The sequence below is a fragment of the Clupea harengus genome, chromosome 15 (genome assembly GCF_900700415.2).
Source record: "Clupea harengus chromosome 15, Ch_v2.0.2, whole genome shotgun sequence".
Classification (NCBI taxonomy): Eukaryota; Metazoa; Chordata; class Actinopteri; order Clupeiformes; family Clupeidae; genus Clupea; species Clupea harengus.
Window position 1 is genome coordinate 15,778,331 of NC_045166.1, and position 23,202 is coordinate 15,801,532.

The 23,202-nt window shown below is 43.0% G+C and overlaps 4 protein-coding genes across 7 annotated transcripts in view; 2 read left to right on the forward strand and 2 right to left on the reverse strand.

The window, feature by feature from the left end:
• Positions 1 to 2,632: 2,632 nt before the first annotated feature.
• Positions 2,633 to 8,113, forward strand: LOC105899542 (AN1-type zinc finger protein 3-like). Its single transcript, XM_012826739.3, has 6 exons — positions 2,633 to 3,133; positions 4,745 to 4,785; positions 5,227 to 5,415; positions 6,427 to 6,492; positions 6,862 to 7,032; positions 7,895 to 8,113. The coding sequence occupies exons 1-6, from the start codon at positions 3,063 to 3,065 to the stop codon at positions 8,047 to 8,049; spliced, it is 693 nt and encodes a 230-aa protein (XP_012682193.2). The 5' UTR covers positions 2,633 to 3,062; the 3' UTR covers positions 8,050 to 8,113.
• A 5,743-nt stretch (positions 8,114 to 13,856) lies between these two features.
• mrps18a (mitochondrial ribosomal protein S18A) lies at positions 13,857 to 16,109 on the forward strand. 2 transcript variants are annotated; one of them, XM_031582062.2, is made up of 7 exons: positions 13,857 to 14,103; positions 14,308 to 14,339; positions 14,553 to 14,657; positions 15,014 to 15,137; positions 15,536 to 15,605; positions 15,738 to 15,953; positions 16,072 to 16,109. In XM_031582062.2, the coding sequence occupies exons 1-6, from the start codon at positions 13,947 to 13,949 to the stop codon at positions 15,880 to 15,882; spliced, it is 633 nt and encodes a 210-aa protein (XP_031437922.1). In that variant the 5' UTR covers positions 13,857 to 13,946; the 3' UTR covers positions 15,883 to 15,953; positions 16,072 to 16,109. The 2 variants fall into 2 exon arrangements, with proteins under 2 accessions (XP_031437922.1, XP_031437920.1); XM_031582060.2 differs by having other exon boundaries at positions 15,738 to 15,957; positions 16,072 to 16,101.
• On the reverse strand, positions 16,006 to 18,394 carry rsph9 (radial spoke head component 9). Its single transcript, XM_031582059.2, has 5 exons — positions 17,683 to 18,394; positions 17,376 to 17,544; positions 17,160 to 17,289; positions 16,578 to 16,724; positions 16,006 to 16,323 (listed from the first exon to the last, which is right to left on the reverse strand). Exons 1-5 carry the CDS (start codon positions 17,907 to 17,909, stop codon positions 16,163 to 16,165), a joined length of 834 nt encoding a protein of 277 aa, XP_031437919.1. The 5' UTR covers positions 17,910 to 18,394; the 3' UTR covers positions 16,006 to 16,162.
• A 3,431-nt stretch (positions 18,395 to 21,825) lies between these two features.
• tmem63a (transmembrane protein 63A) overlaps positions 21,826 to 23,202 on the reverse strand; it is a 13,663-nt gene continuing 12,286 nt past the window's right edge. For all 3 annotated transcript variants that reach the window (XM_031581660.2, XM_031581657.2, XM_031581658.2), the window contains exon 23: positions 21,826 to 23,202. This exon is cut by the window's right edge and continues 366 nt beyond it. The gene's annotated coding sequence lies outside the window, so the exon portion shown is untranslated.

A 23,202-nucleotide genomic window follows, 5' to 3' on the forward strand; every position in this document is an offset into this window, starting at 1 on the left:
TCTCATCTTTTCATTATTATCCTTTGAATGCATTTTAGTGTTACTTTTTACAGCAAGTCTTTTCCTTTTACCATTCTCTGATCCGTTTTAGTCAGTGGGGAGCGACATGACCTTTGACACAGGAAGCACATCTGATGTGAGGGGAAAACTAATGAGTCAAAAAAGTACAGGAAGTCCCTGTGCCCAAATCACATGTGCCATATTCCTTCAAACACACCCCTCACCTTTGCCTAGTCCTTGGAGGTCTTTGCTCTCTGTGGATCACAAATCCAGTCATCATCTTGGAGGAGAGCTGTGATTGGGCCGTGAGTCTGTCCATCACCGAGAAAAGAGCTGTGATTGGACCATTGGTCTGTGCCCCTCCCACAACCTGTCACCTCAGTCTGCTCATCTCGGTTAGTTTGCTAGAGATAGGTTGCCTGAGATTTGGGTTTAGTAAAGGAGTTGGGGATTAGGGTGGGGGTGTGGGTGGGGCGTGTGCTGATGCTCTTGGGGCTGTGCTTTCTGTGTTTAATTTCAGACTACCATTTTTGTATCGTGCAGGAGAGTGTTTTCAATAAAGCCTTCTGGTTTTTGGAAAACCAGCCACCACGAGACCGGAAAACCGTTCTTTGCTGTGAAGGAACTGGTTCTCATGGAAGCCGTGCGCCCAGACTTCCCTTCCTTGTCCGTTTGTCCCCCTTCTCTGTTTGTGATATTTGCACATTAAACTTTGAAATTCTATTAATTTTTGTGTGTGTCTGTCAGAGCAGTTGTGTGTGGCGTGTGTTAACAGAATGTGAACAGTCTGATGGGTAAATGGTTAAAGCAGCAGCATTTGTGGCTGATATTAACCAATTGTTAGCTGAACGGCCAAAACACACCTCTTTCAGTGACACCCCTGACATGCCTATTCTCAGGCTGAAGCCGTCTGGGGTACAGTGGCATGCAAAAGTTTGGGCACCCCTGGTCAAGATCTGTGAATAGTTAAGTGAGCAGAAGATGAAGCGGTCTCCAAAAGGCATGACATTAAAGATGAAACATTCTTTTCAGGGTTCAATTTTTTTAAATTAGTGTATTTATCTGGGTTATGGCTTGGGAAATGCAATGTCATGCAAATTTCAAAGCTTTATAAATACTCTGACTCCTCAAACCTATGCACTAAGCAGCTGCCTATAAATTAAAATAATGTATACTCACGAAGCAGGACAAGGTTATAAGAATATAGCAAAGTGTTTTCTGGTAGCCATTTCCTCCGGGTTTCATAATGTAGTTAAAAAAAATGGCAGTTAATCGAAATGGTGCAGGTCAACTTGAAGTCTGGAAGGCCAAGAAAACTTTCGGAGAGAAATACTCGTAAGATTGCCAGAAAGGCAAATCAAAACCCCCTTTCTGACTGCTAAAGCCCTTCTGGAAGTGACTGGTGCACTGTTCTACTATGCAGCAACACCTGCTCAAATATGACCTTCATATATGACCTCTATCAGAAGACACTTCCTGTGTCCTCACCATAAAGTTCAGCGTCAGAAGTTTGCAAAGGAATATCTAAACAAGACTGATCCATTTTGGGAACTGATGAAGTTAAAATGGACTTGTCTGAATGCAGTGAGCAAATGTATTCTTGGAGAAGAGACAGGATAATGATCCACAACAGGATAAGGATCCTAACCACAACTCAAAATCCACAACAGACTACCTCAAGAGTGATGATCCTCACAGTCCCCCGACCTAAACATCATCGGAAATCTGTGGATAGACCTAAAAAAACGGCCCAAGTATCTCACAGAAGTAGAAGCTTTTGACAAGGAAAAATGGAAAATTTTACTGTGAAGAAATGTGTCATCTTTAACTTTATGGCTTAGGTATTTTACTGGCTTAGATATCCCACAGTAACTGGAATTTTGAACAGGGGTGCCCAAACTCTTGAATGCCACTGTATATGATTGAACTGCAGGTCTTTATTTTGTCAGGTTTCCTCGTGCTGACAGGCCAGATGGCTAGAGGACCACATTACATGTTTCCATTGCCCGTGTCAACCTTGGGCCTTAACAGCCACCTGGATTTCCTCACATTTTTTTTTTTGTATGTATGTGTGGATAGTGCTTAGCCTATTTGTAGTAGTACAATAACATTCAAACCATACTTCCTGCCAGCATCTAAGTCAAAGGTGGATTCGGGTTGTCAAGTACAATTTAAAGTGAGAGGATAAAAGTGACATGGTCAATGGAAACCAATACAAACAATGTTACCAAATACCTATAATCATTTTTTCTTATTTGAATGTATCCCAAAATTCACTATGGAGACCATTAGCTGACGAATCAGCTAAAGGATTGTTATGGTATTTGTGGTGGAAACCTACCAACAGAGGATGAGGGTCACTGCCCTCTAGTGTTGGGAGGAGACGGTGGAGTGTGTTACAATGTATCACTTACCACACACGGATATAGTTCTGGATAGGCTACTACGTCTACTGGATTTGTTTAGCTTGTATAGACATCTGGTTCTCAAGTCTATGCTACAATGTTGGAACAATATAGTCCAATGAAACAATAGGCTATATCTCAAATCAGAGTCCGTATGAATGTCTAGTACTGTGTATCTCTATGTAGCATTGTTCATATAATCAACAGTATGCCTTAAACTCTTCAATCACTTTATTCAACTGCCGTGCGCATAAGCACAGCGGCTCGTGACACTATTTACTATCTTACCACATATTGCATTAGTAATGTAGCTGTTTTGTCTGTTGGAACGTTTCTGGATCGATTGGTGGTCCTGGTAGTATATGGCTCCCTCTGCTGTCGGCAGCACGAGACATATTCCAGCTGGTCGCGCTTCCGTGAGGGTTTGCGAGTTCTCCCGTCCGCGTGGAAAACCACTTAAAGGAACAAAAACCGAGTCAGGAATTTGGTGGCCGCCCGTGTCGGCAAAGCTATCCTTCCGTCCACAAAATCCTATATAAAGACCGAAGAGGATATAGCTTATTATTAGCCTGTTCCATTTCGCTTGAGGATTCTTCAGACCGACCAGGCCTCCGTTCCATCCCCGGGCTCGCGTATCTCCATCATCAACCGTCTGTCATGGGGGACACCGGTAGCGAACGTAGCAAAGCACCTCAACTTCCGCCTCGCTGCTCTTGTGGATTTTGGGGGTAAGGAGTGTGAAGCTTGTTTATAAGGGTTTTGATAATCATTCTCCATTGAATTTTCAGCAGACCGGTAGTGTTATTGTTTTTAGCGAGGCTGGGTGGGGGTTGGGTAACTGCCGGCTGTAGGGTACTTTGAAGTTTTGGACAGAATAGATTAAGCTATACTTTTGCCGGGTCGGCGTAAAGAAACATTGATTTTAAACAGCGACAAAGCAATTTAAGCTTTTTACACCCGTAACTTAAGTTAACTTTAATAGACAAGGGGATTTGTAAGCGCTCCGCGGATAACAATATCAAGGCTGAAGTCATGGGACGTGCCATTGTAACGTTTGAAGGTCTAACTCTGATCTTTCTGGTGTTCTCCGAACATATGTAGACAAATAGATGGATGAACAGGAACTCACACGTTTCTTAGAGTATGGGATGGGCTGTTTGACCATACTATGACAGGACATGCTTATGTGTGTGATGTTAATGGAGAGGGCAAGGTGATGAGGTGTGTGTGTGTGTGTGTGTGTGGACACCAGCACTGATGTCCACTCAGTCAGGATCTGATGTTTTGTTACATGTAGGTATAGTGATTGATTCTTAACGTGTGTCAAGAGCTTGTCATCGGTGTATAGGATAAAGTGAACCACAGCTTTATGTCTGACCTACATGTGTTTGATAGCAACCAAAACCCCAATATAATTAGGCCAGTTGTATCCCAGCGGACACATTCTAATCATGGGTGATATGGCTTAGAGATCTTCTCACATAAAGAGATCCAGATCTTTGATGTGGTGAGGACCATTCTGTTTAGTTCCCCCCATATCCTCAATACATGGCCTCTCGTGTGTGTGGGGGGGAGAACAGGCTTTGCTGTTTTTCTGATTGTGGCCAGTCAGGTGACCATAGCTTGTACTCAGGTGAATTGAAGTGTTGGTTATGTTTCACCACAGAACAATGAAGTACAATGTCCTGTGGTGTTCCAGTGTCTTCCTTGAACACAGACTCACACTCACGCACACATTCGCTCACTCACTCACTCAAAAACACTTTAAGTGAAACACACTTGTGTATGTAAGCTGGTTCTGATTTGGCAGAACAGATCCGCCGGTTCTGGTGCAGTGGACATACCTAGGGTAACCTACTCCAGCTGATTCTGGCCCGATCTTACAGATGAAAGCTATTTATTTCCCAGTGTAAGAGAGCTCAGCTGTTTATGCCCAGATCCAACTCCTGCCACGCTAGAGGGCGCTACCCCCACATACATATCAGCCTGCGAGTGAATGTAGTGTGACAATGTCGGTGGCATCCAGATATACCCAAAGTGGTGGGACTGCCGATTAAAAAGTCTCCGGCCCTTTTGTGTATGTTACCACTAAAAACTATTACAGAAGAGAACTTAGCTGGTGGTCTTTGTGCAGTAGAACAGCTGTTAGCTGTAATTGTCCTTTCTCAAGTTGCGAGAACTGAACAAGCCAAGAGGCGTGTTTGTCTATATTTAGAGAGCTATAAGTGTGTGTAATACACCCATCATTGTTACCTGTGTGCATGTGTGTGTCTAATATTGTCCTCATTGTAACCGTGTGTGTGTGTGTGTGTGTGTGTGTTTGTTCGTGTTCTCTGCAGATCGAGTGAAACCATGAACCTGTGCTCTAAGTGCTTTGCAGGTGAGTGTGTCCCCGTCATCTGCTGATCTCCTCTCCTCTTCTCTTTTTCTCTGCTCTCGTATCTCCTTCTCTCTTCTTCTCTCACCTCTCTTCTCCTCTCCTCTCATGTCTCCTTCTCTCTTCTCTCCCCCCTTCTCTCTTCTCCTCACCCCTCCTCTCCTCTTCTCTCACTACCACTTCTTCTCTCTTCCCCACTCCTTTGCTCTCCTCTCTATTCTTCTCTCCTTGTCTCCCTCCGTCTTCTGTTTCCTTAAGTTGCCCCCCCCCCCCCCCCTCTCATCACCTCCATGTCATTCTGTCCTCAGGATACTGTGTGTGTGTGTGTGTGTGTGTGTGTGTGTATATATATATATAATAGAAAGACAGAGAGAGAGTGTGTGTGTGTTTATATTAAGTCCTGTCTTTGCACAGTTCTCTATTGTGACTTTCTGTGTCTATCAGATGTCCAGAAGAAGCAGCCAGAAGATGACTCCAACCCTGAGCCCCACCCAAACTCCGACAGAGACCAATCGCCAGCGTTTGGCCATGAGACAATCAGCAGTACTAGCCAATCCTCATCTTCAGCTCCCATAGTCCCAGACATGCCATCCAATGAGGTTGCACCCACCCCAAATCCCAACCCTCAAGAGGGTAAGAACCGTGCCCACCCAATGGTCAAGTGCTTCACTCGTGCACTGTCAGGTGGATCGTATGCATGACGCGTGGGTTATGATGTTGCTGTATAATGGTTGACTATCAGAGTTCAGTGGTATCTGACCTTTTGTCATGGGCCGATGGTTTAGATGTGTGGGCAAGTTGTTGCAGCAGTTCAGTCATAAAGAAAAAAAAGCTTGTAAGGCCTTTGCTGTGTTATCAAAAGGACAAACCTGAACTTACTTCAGCAATGCTCGCCAGCCTCTTTTGGGGATTCTCACAAATCAGGAGAAAGTTCAGACATTTTTTTCCCAATTAGTAGATGCAATGATTGTTTTGTCTGTGAATAATCTACCTATTGAGTTGTGTTATGTTAGTGGATGGTTTCTGTGTCTGTGTTGAGGGATCCATGTATGGATATATTTATGAGGGCTGTGTGTGTGTGTGTGTGTGTGTTTATTAGGTGTATGTCTTTATGTATGGTATGTATTTATTAGGGCTGTGTGTGTGCGATTATGAGGTTTGTGTGTGTGTCAGTATGTATGGTATTTATTTATAAGGGCTGTGTGTGGGTGTGTGTGAGAGATTATGAGGTGGTGTGTGTGTCTGTCTGTCTGTCTGTATGGTATGTATTTATAAGGGCTGTGTGTGTGATTATGAGGTGTGTGTCTGTCTGTCTGTATCTTATGTATTTATAATGGATGTGTGTGTGTGTGTAAGAGAGAGAGAGTTTATGAGGTATGTGTGTCTATACGTATGGTATCTATTTATAAGGGCTGTGTGTTTATGAGGTGAGTATCTGTGTGTCTGTATGTACAGTATGGATTCATAAGGGCTATGTGTGTGTGTGTCTGTATGGTAGGTATTTATAAGGGCTGTGCGTGTCTGTATGTATGGTATGTATTTATAAGGGCTGTGTGTGTGTGTGTGTGTGTGGTATGTATTTATAAGGGCTGTGTGTGTGTGTGTGTCATTATGAGGTGTGTGTTGCTCTGCTCTTGTCTACAGAATCCTCCAGTACAGACTCCGATCACAGCACTCTACACACACCCACCAAGCGCTCCTGTGATTCAGGTATATTCCTACAGCTTGTGTACAGATATATGCATGTATCTTTGTTTATTATTGTGTGTGTGTGTTATGTGTAAATTTAAAAAATCTTGCCTGTGTGTGAGTGACATGTAAGGTGTGTGTGTGTGAGTGACGTGTAAGGTATGTTTGTGTGTGTGCATGTATGTCTGTGTGTGCGTGCAAGAGAAGATAAGTAAAGTAAAGAAGATAAATAAATCAAATGTACTGTGAAATAAATCAAATGTCCTCTCTTCCATAAGACTGGGTCTGTCAGTGTGTGATTTGTGTGTGTGTGTGTGTGTGTGTGTGTGTGTGTGTGTGTGTGTGTGTGTGTGTGTGTGTGTGTGTGTGTGTGTGTGTGTGTTCCATCAGACTGTGGCTCTGAGAGTGACGTCTCACCAGTGAAGAAAGCTTGCATGGGGGAGGAGCTAAGTGAAGGAGAGGGGTCGAGAGGCGTGGCCAAGCAGAAGAGGCGGAGACGTTGCCACCTCTGCCAGATCAAATTGGAGCTGGTGCAGCAGGAGCTGGGGTCTTGCCGCTGTGGTGAGAATACACACCTTACACATCACATACACACACCTTACACATCACATACACACACCTTACACATCACACACACACACACACACACCTTACACATCACACACACCTTACATGTCACACAGACACACACACACCTTACCACACACCTTACACATCACACATACACACCTTACACATCACACATACACACACACACCTTACACATCACACATACACACACACACACACATACACACACACACACACACACCTTAAACATCACACACACACACCTTACACATCACACACACCTTACATGTTACACAGACACACACACACACACACACACTTTACACGTCACACACACAAACCTTACACATTACTCACACATACATACACATCACTCACACATACATACACATACACACACACACACACACACACACAAACACATCTCACAATCATACACATCACACACACACACACCACACACGCGCACCACATATGACACACACACACACACACCTTATACATACTCACACCTCACAATCACATTCACACGCACCTTACATGTACAAATATCTCACAATCACATATACTCACACATACACCCACATAACTTATACACATTCATAACTCACAATCACACACACACTCACCTTAAACATACGCATACCTCACAATCACATATACACACATACCTTACACATACTCACACCTCACAATCTTACACGCACCATATACATCACTCACACCCATACACACCCACACACACCCACACACACACTCAAAATGACCCCACATAGACCTGCTGTACACATACTGCTACAGACACACTCAAATGTATTCCTCAATCTAAGGTCATCTCTCTCTTGTCTCCAAGGTCATGTCTTCTGCATGCTGCACCGGTTGCCAGAGCAACACGACTGCATGTTTGACCACCTGGGTCGTGGCCGTGAGGAGGCGGTGCTTAAGATGGTCAAGCTTGACCGCAAGGTGGGCCGGTCTTGCCAGCGAATTGGAGAGGAGTGCTCATGAGACTCCGCCCATTGTGGGAGTAGCTATACCGCAGAACATGGGTCGGGGGGGAAGAAGAATGGGGGGGGGGGGGGGGGGGGGGGGGGTTAAGTGTTGGTGACTGTCGGACCCCCAGGACAAATTAGCAGCCCCCACACTGCAAGCCCAAGGCTGGGAACCATGGACTAGACTTATCTCTCTAGGTGCAGAGCTGTCCACTTCACTATAGTACACCTCTGCTTCCAGCAGGGGGTGACGCTCATCTGAGCTGCACTATGCCTTAATGCACAGGAGTGAGGGATGAGCTTCTGTCCTCCACCTCCTTTTTCTCTCTCTTCCTCTCTCTCTCCCTCCCACGCTTCTCCTATGGCTCCGCCCAATCAACTTACCTCCGGAGCCCCGCCCACTGATCCCCCTTCTATAACACTCTCAGGGGTCTGAGGGCATGACCCCTAACCTTTTGGTCCAGGAGATCCTTATGTCCTGTGACTACCAGGCTCTGAATTGTGTGTGTGTGTGTGTGTGTGTGTGTCTAACTAAGACAAAGACGCTACATCATTTCTAGGATCAAACTCTTATCCAATGAATGTGGAGTGATGCCCTCTAAGACATCTCCTTCATTGAAAGAAACATGGTTGCCAGGAGCAACAAGGGCCACCCTGGCTTCTCCTCAGCGCAGCTGATTGACTGCTCTGCGGTGTTGTCGTCCTTCTCTCCTCTCCCTTTCATTTTCTTACAGCTGATCTCACTCTCACTCGTATGGCTTTCTTCATCGAGGACAGGGCCTGAAGAGGATGAGAAGGTTTTTTCTGGTTTGACATTGAAATGTTTATTTTGAGTCATGATTATGAGACCCCGGTTGATGTATGTGCTAAGTCAAAGAAACTTTATTTAAACCTGTAATGTTACCTTTACTCCCATGCTACCCACCTGTGCGGGTCTATGTATGTAGTTAGAAGTTTGAAAAAAAAAAAAAAAAGAGCTTAATCATGTTTGATTGTGATTGATTTTGGGGGGGGGATTGAGTGGGGGTTGAATAAAGCTGATTGGCTCAGGTGTGTGCTGACCTCTGAACCTTCATGATGTCATGTCCTGTGTTAATGACTACTACAGGTTTTTTTTTTCATAATGAAAGGTGGAGACATCAGAGACGGTAGCCACCAAAATTTCAAACGATTTAGGACGAGTTTAAAAAAAATGCACCTTTACAAATGTTGTTGTGATGGATAATCATAGAGGGGACTATTGGCCATAGAGGCAATAGGGCCATGCCTTACAATTTAATTGGTATATGTTCTTAGATATTGAATGTGTTTAATGTGCATAAAGTTATATGTTCCCAGTGTCACCCCTGCAGAATTTGTGAAGACTTTATATTTGACATAAATGCCCCTGTCTCTATTCAATAAGAAGCATTTCCCACTGCGCTAAACTTCACTCCGGAGGGATCAGGGGTTGTGGCGTTTTGTGTTGTAGGTGACGTATTATTTGTGTTACAGGTGACGTAAGTAATTGACAATACGTGGAGGAGGCTAAGAAAAGGGAAAACCAAGACACTTGCTACTCATGAGTGTCCATTTAATAGACTTCCATATGTTGTGTAGAAGTTACCCTCATCCCCGCATATACCGTTGAGGACATGGCCACGGTGTATTTTTTAGGCTTCGGGTATTTCATTAAATGAGAATAGACCTGACAAAGACCAAGATCCGTACATTAAGGCAGCGTTTCATGCTGGACTGTGTGTACATATACTAAACAATGGAAGATTATGAGGGTTATTTCAGAGCCTGAGGCTTATTTATGTGGGAGCTCAAGCAGACACCTTTGACCTCAGTATTTAAAAAAATCCTGCCTACGGCCTTGGTTACTCCCTCACACACTACAACCACCATACGCTAACACACAAATGTTGAATTTGCATATACTGGACTGGACATTTTTGCCTGTGTCTGTCAACAACGTTTTTGTAGGTCCATTATAACTCTCCGTATTCAAAGGAACTAAAAAAACCTCATATGAACTCGTATTAACACTCACTTAAAATGGCTCACTATGTTTTTTTGGTTGTTTAATTCTGTCTCTGTTCCATGAAGAAGGCGGTGTGTGCTGACAGGAAACACTTCCAATCTGGCATAGAGCAGTTTAAGAGATATACTTTCCCCTGTCAACTTACTGAAACCATGAGTGGATAAAACAGCATTGAGAAGGCACAGGTGAAACAGAAACAAATCACCATCTCTTAGGCTATTTGAGTGTTCTATTGTGTGAGCATGTGTGTATCCATGTCCATCTGTAGGTGACACGTCTTGCATCTAGTGTGTGTAAAGAGAGGTGATTAATAACTGAAACTATAACTCAGAGCCTCTTAATGATAGGGAACCCCTTTATGCAATGAATATTAAAACAAACAAAACCTTACCCTGCTGTCATAATATACGTCCACACTAGGATTGGTGTCACACCAGAAACAGAATAAGAGGTGGACATTGAGACATTTAACTTTTTTCGTTTAAAGCAAAATTCATGAGTTTTCTAACAGTGAGAGCCTTTGCCTGTCCATCCCGTGGTGGTGTGTGGAGGGGAATTAACAAACCTAAAGTAAGTATAATAAACGTATGTGAAACCTTTCGTATCAATAACAGCAATAGCAACAACAAACAGCTTCTTCTTAGTTTAGGATTTTGGCTTCCTGCTCTTTGTAGCACAGCTTTAACGTCTATGGCTTTAACCATAGACATATATACATATAGATATGCAGTGCCGCTGCTAGCCATTTTGGTGCCCTAAGCATAAGTCCTTTATGATGCCCCCCCCCCCCCCCCCAAAAAAAGTTTGTTTCTGCCAGTTTAACATTTTAATAAAACGAAAAAGAACAACTTCCTCAACCCCAAGTGAGGGAGACTTTCTTCCAGGTGTGCGCACGCGCCAACAGCTGACCAACAATAATGAAAATCACAAGGTTTCATTAGCCATACCATAAACCTATTGATTTCAGTGTAATTTTGGCAAACCACTACTGTACTTGCTTGGATGTATTGTTCATAGTAATAGTCATGACAATTATTACAAGTTTCTCTCAAATTTCATGTTGTTTTCTTGAAATAGCATTAGACCAAGGCTGCCCAATTTGGGGCCCGCGCTCCGATCAGAATCAGAGTCAGAACGTCATTCGTTAATCAGCATTTTAACCCATTTCGAACAGGGCCTCTGTCTCAACGTCCTATGTAACTCAGACTGGTTGCAGTTCACTGCCTGGCCATAGTTTTAACATTGTTTTAGATGGGTCAAGGGGGGGCGCTATTTACCTCTTGCCAGATCCATAACTTTGCAGCTAAAGTTGTAATTCCTGGTTGCTATGGTTATCTAGCTAAGGCTATGGTTAGCTAGCTAAGGAAACTTTTAATAACAAACGATTTAAATGGAATATTTCCGTTTGCATGAAATGATAGCTAGTTATCTAGCTAATGTTATAGTCTCCTCGATTTAACTTCTACAATTATAATGGGTGCCTGTGACACTTCGTATGAACGAATTCATATTCATGAGTTCATATTCACACATATTAACACCAGTTCATTATGTGTAAAGAATGCTGATATGAAATATGAAAACAACCAGTAGTCAATGTGCAAGCTTCCAATTTAATTTGATTTAAGATACTCTATTTGAGTTGGGGCAGTCTGTCCTTCAGTCGAGGCATGATGATCTCTCGCTACAAGTTTCACCTGTTCGTGTTGGCGTAACAAATGCTTGTGGAGTCAAGTGCAGTTGAGAGGCGCTTGTCTCCAGGGCACAGATTACACTTAACTGTTATATTTTTCTCTTTTCACGGATACAAATAAAAAAGGCTGTGATTGGAATACGGGACTGGAGCTGTCCCTGACGGGACAAATCAAAATCACCCATAATATTTCGGGATGTCCCGGACAATTCGGGACGGTTGGCAACCCTACTTGCACCTAACATATAACATATTTGAGTGTGCTAACATTAGCAATAACGTCAGCTAGTTCGAGGTGTATGCATAGGCTAACCATTAAATTAGCAGCACATTTCCCGTATTTAACAATGATTACACATGGACTTACCTGAAAGTGATGCACGGGCATCATCTCGCAGTTTATTTCTCTTTCTTTTGTCTGCCCCTGACTCCTGTTGTCTTTTTGAGGCCATTTTCGAAAAGCTGACCTAGCCTACTGTCAAAGTTCGTCAGGCCACTGAGATAGGAAAGGGCACCCACGGCAAGCTTGGGAAGTTGAGTGTGTGCGGGGGTGGGGGGCACCAGCGTAACTTTTTTTAAGCAATTAAATATATCTCTTGTTCTGCCTGTTTTGTGATATACATGCCTAAAAGGTCCCTAATATTTCTATTCATGAGTACCACGTGACGTCACTGTGTTTAAGCGCCGCCATCTTTGTGTCCGAAAGTCTAGCTGAGTGTCGGTCACAACACAGACAATAGTCGGTCACAACCCGCAGAAAGTTAAAATGACCTGCTTATGTTGTGCTGATGGATGCGACAATAGTCGCGAAAATTACCCAAAGAAACAATTTAATTGTATACCAAAAGATTTAGATCGGCGGAATAAATGGTTGGCTGCAAATTAGAAGAGACAACTGGCAGCCAACATCTAACTTCAGATTGTGCAGTCAACACTTTTTATCTTCCTGCACCACTATCCACGGACATGTTGATTTTGTGTTCAGAGCCTGGGAATGACTGACATGTTAAGTGAAATGCAGCACGTTGATACAATCGTGAATAATTGCTGTGTCTTATCAGAGCTAAACTCTCCTGAGCAAGCTAGAGTGCTAATAGTTAGCGAGCTGTTTAGCCCTTCACTAAAGGCGTTAGCTACACCTAGCTAGCCCACATTGGCACTCTTAACCACCACTAAAATAAATCGGTTCATAATCGCTGTTTGAATTACTAAGATGTCATGTGATGACATACATATTTTTTGTCTCCAGATGCCATATCTTGGTGTCGTTCACCCATCCTGCAACTGCATATTGATGTACTTTTGAAAGCCTTAAGGCTATCTCCGGTGTATGGGGATGGATTGTGTACAAGATAAATATATATGTCGGGAAAGGACAGTTGGGGCAGACGTTTCGCAGACTTTAAGGGACAAAATAAAGTTGCCGATAATAAATATGGATCGCAGCCAATAATCAATGTTTTTTCTAAATATCGTTGTCTTTCTGCTTCATTCAGATGTGCTGTGTTCGTAGTCATGACTGTTCGCTGGCTAACTATGAAAGCTAACTAACTAACCACTAGAATTAGACAATACTACTTTTAAAAAGTCTAAATTTTAAGAACCTATCAATAGAAAACAATACCATTATTATATTTATATTTATATTATTATTATTATTATATTATTACTATATATTAATATATATGACTAACTAGCTACTATTGGGTACAAATACAATGGGAATAACGGTAGAGTTGGACACAAAGATGGCGGCAGGCTTCACGGAAGTGACGTCTTTGGTACTCATGAATACTGAAATAATATCGGCATTATAATTATTATAACTATGATGATTTTTCAGTTGCCTATTTTTTGGTGCCCCCACAGGAGTTGGTGCCCTACGCACAGCGCGTAGTGTGCGTTATGGGAGCGGCGGCACTGTAGATATGTATATATGTCTATGGCTTTAACTGCCTTCTTGACCTACCAAAGAACCAAACGCCCCCTTATCATTTTAACTTCCGGGTCTTCTTTAACGCTACCTGTCACAATAACGAATATTCTTTGAAAAGACACCAGAGTTGATGGTGATGGACCATTAGTTGTTATATGCCCAATACAAATCTTTGTCTTTGTCACTTCAATAGAATGTGACTGTGATCAAATAAAATATTACTTCCGCTCTAGCACAAGCTGTAAGGTCACGGGGAACATGGCGGCGCACAGGGTGATGAAGTCGGCATTGACATGCTTTTCAAATGCTCAGCGCATCGTGGCAAAAACCGGCTGCTTCCCCACATTACAAAACGTTAACCCGTTGCCACAGCTCGCTGTGTTCGGGTATGTTCCTAGCCGCGGGATCGTAAAAGGTAAGCGTCCGTGTAACTAATAACTGGATGTCGCATGTAGCTGTGTAGTCCTTACCCTAAGTTAGCTCACGCTGGCTAGTGTTACGTTTATGTCACTAAACCTGAGCAGTTCCATGTGCATGGTTTGTTGCGTGGTGAAAGACAAATAACATAACAGGTATGGAGTTTCACTAACGTTAACTGTTGAATATCTCTGTCTTTCAGTGGTGGAGAAACAAGAGGGTAAAACCATAACCGTAAGTAACCAAGCCTTTGTGAAATGCCTCAATGTTAGGAGCTTGTAAAAGGTTAACCTTTAACGTCAGGTCTTTAAGTGGCGGTATGTATAGGCTAGCTGGTCACAAAAGGTAGGCTGAAAGTCTTTTATTAGGGGAAAATAGTTACAGCAAGACGTTGTGGTTTGAATGTGAAAATAAACATCTGATTGTGTGTGTACATGTGTTTTTCAGGTAGAGGGATTGACTGTTGAATCCCCTGAAAGTCCTGTGCCACCCAACCCCTCCGCTCACTGCCCCATCTACAGATGGAACCTCCAGAACAAATACGGCTACACTGTAAGTGTGTGTCAGAACTTTTGTCCTATAATCTGTGTGGTTTTGTGTGCTTGTCTGTGTGGATGTTGCTGTGTGTGCTGTTGCAGTACAGTGCTGTGCGATGTAAACCTCACTCCCTGGCACACATGGGTTTTAGCCTCCTTGCTAGCACGCCCGCCTCCCATGCCCGAGGTTGTACGTTCCAGTCCGGTGCGAGACTGTGCTTGTCTACACAACGCATGTTACATTTGTTACTGAATTTGTGGTGATTTAGTGAATGTTCTGTCTGTGTGTGTTGAGAGGGTTCAAGTTTTTTTTTTTTAGGCGGTTGTTGCTGTGCTTGTAAATATATATGTGTGTGTGTCTCAATCTGCTAGGACGTGCTGCTGCTCAGTCAGTTCATCCGCTCTGATGGGGGCATGTTGTCACGGCGAGTAACTGGACTCTGCACTCCTGAGCATTACAAGATCGCAGCCTGCGTCCGCATGGCCCAGCGAGCAGGTGTGTGTGTGTGCAGTTGTGTGTACATGGACCAGCGGGCAGGTCTGTGACTGTGTATGTATGTGTGTACACTTGTGTGAACATGGACTAGCTAGCAGGTGTGTATGTGTGTGCAGTTGTGTGTACATGGACTAGCAAGCAGGTATGTGTGTGTATGCAGTTGTGTGTACATGGACTAGCAAGCAGGTGTGTGTGTGTGTGTGTGTGTGTGTGTGTGTACATGGACCAGCGGGACGGTGTGTGTACACACATGGCCCAATGAGCAAGTCAGTGTTTGTATGTGCGCAGTAGTTAGATAATACACCGGCCCTTTATTATTTGTGTGTGTGTGTTCGCTTACATTATTTGTGTGTGCTTGCATCATCTGTAATATTTTTTTGGTGCGTGTGTGTTCTCAGGTTTGCTTCCAGACCATAAGCCCACTCTTCCAGAGGGTCATATTCCTAAACCCAAACCACAGCTCAACAGGTGTGTGTGTGTTCGTTCCATATGTTGTTTGACTACTTTTCTGCACTCCCAAAAACTATTGAAGATGTATATTGTATATAGACTCAATAAGACCTTGAGGAGTGCCTGATGTGCCGTGTGTGTGTTTTGCAGATACCTGTCGCGTTGGTCAGTAGGCACAGCCAGACCCATCTATAAAAGTGGGTTGAAATGGTGTAAGAAGCGGATGGCTGTGGGAGACCCCATCCTCAAGAACAACATTCAATATGGGAAAAGACCCATTCGCTACTGGCACTGACAAACACACACATACACACACTTCATACTCAAGATCATTGAGTATAAGCCACACATTACAGTCGTACTTGTGTGTGTGGGGGGGGGGGTATATATGTAAATATGAAACTGTCTGATGAATTTGTGAGCAGTTATTGTTACATAACATTTATTGTGTAAATAAAATCAGTCATGAAAAATGAACTTCCAGGTGTGTGTGTGTGTGTGTGGGGGGGGGCTGTAAATGTGACTCACATCTCCTGTGATTAGTTTGCGTGTGTACAGAAGTTGAGTGTGTGTGTTTACAGCATAAAAGGCAGGTCCAGGTTCTTAAGGCCGGGTCCCATGTAGATGTATCCATGCTGTGGAGTTTCAGGGATGTGGAAGAAACTCAAACCCAACCAGAGGAGAGAACGCAGAACACACACACTGCTGCCACGCTCAAACTGGATACTCCACGACCCTAAAACACACACACACACACACTTAGATTAAACACACACATAGTCGAAGAATTTTATGTTCAAGTTTAAATCAAGAATGCTGAGACTAGAATCACACAAACACACACCTCAACCAGTCAGGAGAACATCCAGGCACAGTGCATATACACCTCTGTCTCTCACATACACACTTAACAAACAACCACAAACACATCCCTTCACTTTTAACTCTTTCTCTGCTGCATCTGATGTATACTGTTGACATCGTACACACCTTTAGGTAGGTCTTCGCTCAGACGGTCCAGGAAGTCTTTGCAGGGGTCAGACTCTGCTGTCACCAGGATGGACAGCTTCCTGGGTTGCTTGGGCTCACTGAAGTGCAGGTAGTTACTCAGCTTGCCAGCTTCACCAAAGGACAGACCTGCAAGAGCACTACTTTCATTAAATTCTGCTGTAAGTATGCAGTTAGTTACTAATATTTGAGCTAGTTATAGTGCACTTGGGGGCCTGGTAATGTGTGCAGGTAGCTGCGCAGCTTCCTAATCTAATTTGTAGAAAGACGTGCATTACTTGCTGTGCAGTGGGCTGCTCATAAATGCAAATGTAAATGCATACTAAGTACTGATGTTTATGCTGGTGAGAGCATTATTATCATACAGTTAAAGTAGTTACCTTTATTAATATTTAAAACTGTTACATGCATTTTGTTGCTACATGCAGTATGCTTAATTTCTTAATGCTGTTTTGATTTTTTACCCAAAATGTTTTGGAAGTCGCTTTGGACAAAAGCGAGCATAATGGTGCGTATGAGAATTCGGATCCTACATATAGGACCTTTAAAGGTAAGCCGACTCACCCTCAAAGCTGCGGTTTTTCTGCACGGTCCCGTGGGGATTCTTGATGTAAGCACCCCGTGGCACAACAGACACCTCTTGATCAATTCTAGCCACAGTAGTGGCCAAACGCTTTTCTTCAGTAACCTTTATCTGCGAAACAATGGTGGAAGAGCCTTCAAGTTTCTAAGTTGAGTTTCTGAATGAGAGTTAAGCTCATGTCCTGACTAACATTTTACCATAATATCCTCCTCCTGCGCCTCGTCTCCCTCCCCAAATCGCCGGGTCTCCGTATACTCGTACTCGTGTGAGGGGTCTCCTATGAAGCGCCCAATTGCTGCAATGTTGACGTATGCGGTCATCTCGTCCGTGGGTGGTGGCAGCAGGTTCCAGTCCATGCAATTCAAACTTAATACATACAGCCAACGCTTTAACATCGATTGAACCCAACTGATGAGTATACCACGCTCTTGGCTAGTAGGCCAAGATATAATAGCCAGCCTACATCCAGGCAGCCTAACGTAGGTAGATCGACGTTTACCTTACCTGTATAATGTCTTCTTATCTCTCATCTCATCGTCTGTTACGCCCTGAGCGATAAAATAATCTCCTGTTATACCAAGTATCTTTCCCCAAAACAGAACACGTTGAAACTTGTAGTTTTTCTGCAGGATGATCAGTGAGGTCTTCAGGGCTGCTTTCTGCTCACTGCTCAGGGTTAAACCTGCGCCAGAGACTAAATCTAAAGCGTAAAACAGACTGGTAGAATCCATTTTAAACACTCAGGCAATTTAACGAAAATAAAAGAACACTCTAAGGGGAAAAAATTAAATTTACGATACGTAAAACATCAAGTAAAGTTACAACTAACTATATAACTTCATGAAACTCCTGCTAGCTTGCTAGATACACATTTCAAGATTTGGTTACCACTGTAAACAAAAGCCTATTAACGCGTCGTCATGGCAACAAGTGCCCCACTTCCTGTGGCTGTTGGAAAGACGGAATTGATTTTACATTAGAGTCTTATAAACAATATTCCTGAAATTACACTGCGTAAGGTTGGTTGAAGGAAATACACAAAGAAATGTATAAAGTGTTCACAGCCACTCCTGAGCAGTTAAGTTATTTCAGGACCAGGGTCAGCTACTGTTGGGAATGAAGGCTATGGAGTGTGCAGTGCACAGACCCGTCTCAAACATCATCATCATCATCATCATCATTGTTTATTCAGGGAGAATTGACTGAGCACAGGGCTCTTTTGCAGCAATGCCCTGATTGAGGCTACATAATACATACAACAATAAATAAACAAACCATAACAAAACAAAACAGACAATATAAATAAACAAAACACATTAAACAACTCAGAAATTAAGTATAAAAAAAATTATAACATAAAGTAAAAATAATTAAATCAGAGAATCATTTAAAACAACAACATTGAGGCACATCCTTAGCATCTAAACGGCTCTTAAATTGGTTGACAGACAATACTTGGTAAGTTTCAACTCTTGAACAGTGTTCCATTTATGGGAAGCAAAGAACTTAAAAGCTATTTTACCTATATTAGTTTTTGTAATAGGGATTTCAAGGGAGATGAGGCTCTGTGGCCGTGTGTTATGACAGATGGATTTTAATTTAAAAAGTGACGAGATAATTAGGCAGTTTTCCCACTAAGGCTCTATAAACAAATAAAAGACAGTGTTTTTCCCTCCTGTCTGCTAGAGGGGACCAACCAACATTCTTGTATAAGTTACAGTGGTGGGTCCTGAAAGCGTCTCCTGTAACAAAGCAAATAGCACTAAGGTAAACAGAGTCCAGGAGTTTTAAGGTAGAGGGTGCAGCATACATGTAAACAATGTCACCATAGTCAAGAACTGACAAAATTGTTGATTGCACTATTTCCATTCGGTTTTCAAAAGTAAAACAAGATCTTATTCTATAAAGAGCGCCCGGTTTAATTTTAACCTTCTTAGCTAGGTCAAGAACATGTGATTTAAATGACAGCCTATCATACAGCCAGATACCTAGGTATTTATAGCAAGGAACTTGCTCAATATTAGTCCCAGAACGGCTAGCAATGTACCCTGATAATTTCACATATTTAAGTGTTATAGGCAGAATATCTGTGCAGGGGGAGGGGGCGTGGCAGCGGTGGTTACAAACATGCACTCGCGTGCAGGCACATAAGTGGGCCGCGAATTACTTTCTAGTCAGAATGGTGGTCCCTGGGACAAAACCAGTTGAAAACCCCTGTTCTAGATGGTCACAGATATTATTAACAATACCGGGCCTAAAATAGAGCCCTGGGGGACACCAGAATTAATTACTAGGGCCTCAGATGTAAGGCCTGCAACATCTATACATTGCGTTCTACCCGTGAAGTAGTTTTTGAACCATCTGAGGGAGACATTATCAAATCCCAGGGAGTCCAGTTTGCCAAAAAGTATCTCATGGTTTACTGTATCAAAAGCTTTCGACAGGTCAATAAATAAAGCGGCACAACATTGTTTCTTGTCTACAGCAGAGGCTATGTCATTTACCACAAGGGTTGTTGCAGTAATGGTACTGTGGCCAGCTCTGAAACCTGATTGAAAGGGGCATAAAATTGAGTTTAAAGATAGAAAAGAGCTAATTTGCTCATTTACAAAGGATTCCAACATTTTGGCTAGGCATGGGAGCTTAGAGATCGGCCTATAATTGTTCATATCATTTGGGTCTCCACCTTTATGAAGGGGCACCACTAATGCAGTTTCCAGATGCTAGGAATGTAGCCAGAAAAAAAGTGATAGATTAAAAATGTGGGTCAAGGGTCTGGCTATAATGGGGGCAGCAAGCTTCAAGAGACGTGGGTCTAACTGGTCTGCACCCACTGAGCTCTTCATACATTTAGAATTACGAAGAGCAGAGAGGACTTCATGCTGTTGTATTGGTCTAAAAGAGAAGGAAGTGGTTGGGTCAGTTCCCAGCAGGGCCGGAGTGGGGCCACTTTTCAGCCCGGGAATTTCAGGCCCAAGACCGGCCCACTTTTTCCATGGTAGTGGAAATTGGATAAATGAAGCAACAGTTCAGCTTACTATCCTGTTATTTTTTTTATTATTAATACCATGGTTCAACAAATAATGTAAAGATTAAATAATAATCCACTTAAACTGAGAAGTTAACAAAAAATATTCCACTATTCCACAAGGATAGGTTGATAAATTAACAAAAGCAGAAATAACTAAATAAAGCATTTGAAACGTATCCCACTCTTCAATAAAGAGGCATATTGAACTAATGTTTACAGTTCAACTCACAGTACAGTATACCATAGTTACATTGCGAATAGCACCAACAGCATCTATAGCATCAGTAACCGCCTAAGCAGTGCACTGGGTTCAGCCACTTTATCTATAACTGTGTCGTTGCTTATAGACATGAGGATTTCCTTCTCTATGCACATTAACATGAAAGCCTCCAAGTTGTCCTGACTCAATGAGCTTCGTATCCTATTCTTCACAAATTTGAAGGTTGAGAAGCTTCTCTCACATGCAACCTGTGTGATGGACAAAGTCAACAGAAACGTATATGCTAACCCAATGACATAATAAGCATCTGTAAGGAGGAGGTTGTACCGTGAGAGTATTAAATGGACACAAATGGCACAGTTTTTGGGTGATATTTTAATTCAATTTCATATTTTGCTTGCGAATAGGTTGACAACGCTACAACGATATTAACCAACGCTACAACGTTAGCCGAATAGTTACGTTGCTAATCATTAGGCCTATGTCTCTCTTTACCAGTTGCCACTTGTGTTTGTCCTCTTGAAAAATAAATCGGTAAGCTTGGCACATTTAGCAGCATCCTCCTCCAATGCCTTTCTTTTTTTTAACCTGGCTTTTTCAGCCCCTCCTGGCCTCTTCCTCCCATCCATCCTCCCTGACGCGTATCGTTGCGGTAGGGCCGGCCCAGCGGTAGCCTATCTGAGAAAACTTTTTGGAAAAGACGGGCTATGGACCCAACCATCTCTCTTTGGGAAGGGAGAACTTCCTCGCATGGTACAACCTATGCAGAGGCTGCGGTGTCAGAATGCGGAACGTGTGTAGCCTACTTTAAGAGAAGATGGACTAACGTGACAAATGTCAAATAATAAAATTCTCGACCGGCCCAGAATCGAAGCGGCCCACCGGGAACTCTCCCGATTACCCACCCCGGGCCTGGTTCCCAGTGACCTGGCATCATCAGTGAAGTTATCTAGCACTCCATCCGGTACATCAGGGAAATTAGAAAGGTCAAACAAAGTGCCGCATTGGATAAAATGATTATTGAAAGCATTACAAACTTCCTTAGGATCATTAATTGCTTTATCTTCCAGCATGATCTGCTGGGGTAGTGTAGGCAAACATAGAACTATATCGACATACGGCCTGTCAATTAAAAAAATGACTTGCGGAGACAGATGACGAGCAGAAATGGAGAAACCAAATGGTTTCCCAGTGTGACAGGACGACAGGGGAAGCAGGGTGAGTGGGACAGATGTACATAATTAGAGACAAGAGAAGGAGAAGAAAACAGGAAAAAGTGCAGGGCGCACACGCATAGTCTGCCACTCTTTGACACAAACCTGATCTGAAGGCTACCACATGAAATAAAAATTATGAATGAATGATGAATTGAATGAACGAACTCTGAACACTAGTGTTATTTTCTTCAGTATTGAAATATAGTTTTAATACACACAAAAAACTGCCCATACACAGTAACTCTCATTTGTTCGTCGTAATAACATAATTTCATAATTTGCATTAAAGCAGCATAAGTATGTACAGTCAATCAAAGTATGAATGCGACATCATACAGAACTTTTAGTGCTGTTCTATACAGAAAAGTTGCTGCTCTGACATGTTATATTAGGTTTATACGTAAGATGAACGTTACGTATGATTACGTTTCCTTTGGCCAACTCAGGTGTGATATTTGCTTTGGCAGTAGGTTAGGGTTGTAGCACTTGCGTTGACAGAAATAACGCACAGCTGGCACAGCTGCCTAGAGAGAGAGGCTGGCATCGCTGGACGAGGGTCACAATGCCCATATGGCAACCGATTAGCTATCTCTGCCACACATTTGCCCCAGGCCCAGCAGAGAGGCATGTACGTTTAATTTAATATAATACTATATTAATCCCAACTGATTTGCCATCTCTGTCAAACATTTGCCCCAGCAGAGAGGCACCCTAATCCCTACTTGTGCCTTAACACTGTTGGGCATGAAATGTGTTTGGAATTTTTTTTCTCAGTAAATGGACTGACTGCAACAAAAGAAAGCTAGTGCATTTCAGAGGTGTTAGATATCCCTCATTACCCACTGTGTGTGCAGTATATCGGATTGAAATTGACATAATACAAATAAATGTGTGTTTGTTAATTGCCTATCCTGCGAGAGGGGTGTGTCAGTCTGGAGTTCAGAGCAGCCCGTAAATTGATAGCAGTGACTCCGGGGAAAAGTTTGACATTCCCTTAATGATCTGCTCGCTCACTTAAACACACAATGCCACCTTGAAAAGACACTCTGGGCCAATGAGATCTCTGATTCACTCTCCCCCTTTGACATCAATATCCCCTGGACTGGTCACAGCCCTGGGGCACATGGCAGTGGACCCTGGCATGGATTTGGCTCTGATCTGGCACGTATCCGACCCAGGTCTGGCACAGACCAGGGCCTAACTCGTTATAGCATCAGCTGACTCATGAGGCCTCATCTGTCCCTTAAGACTTCCTCACTTCAGTGAGACTCTAAATAGCTGGTCTCCTACAGAAGGCTTTCTGGATGGAAGACATGGTTCAATGACTTAACATGACAAATGGGTTTAAATATTTTCATGGTTTACGTGAACCTCTAACAAGTGAGGTTACAGACGCATATTTACCTGCATGTTTTCTGGGGGAGTGTGATGGCTAGCCGCTGGTTCAACTAAGTAATATTTGTGTAATGACTGAACAGGTCCACCGAATGAGCTACTTGAATGAATAAACAAATTGGGTCCAGTGACTGACCGACCAACCAGTCCCCTTGTGAAGA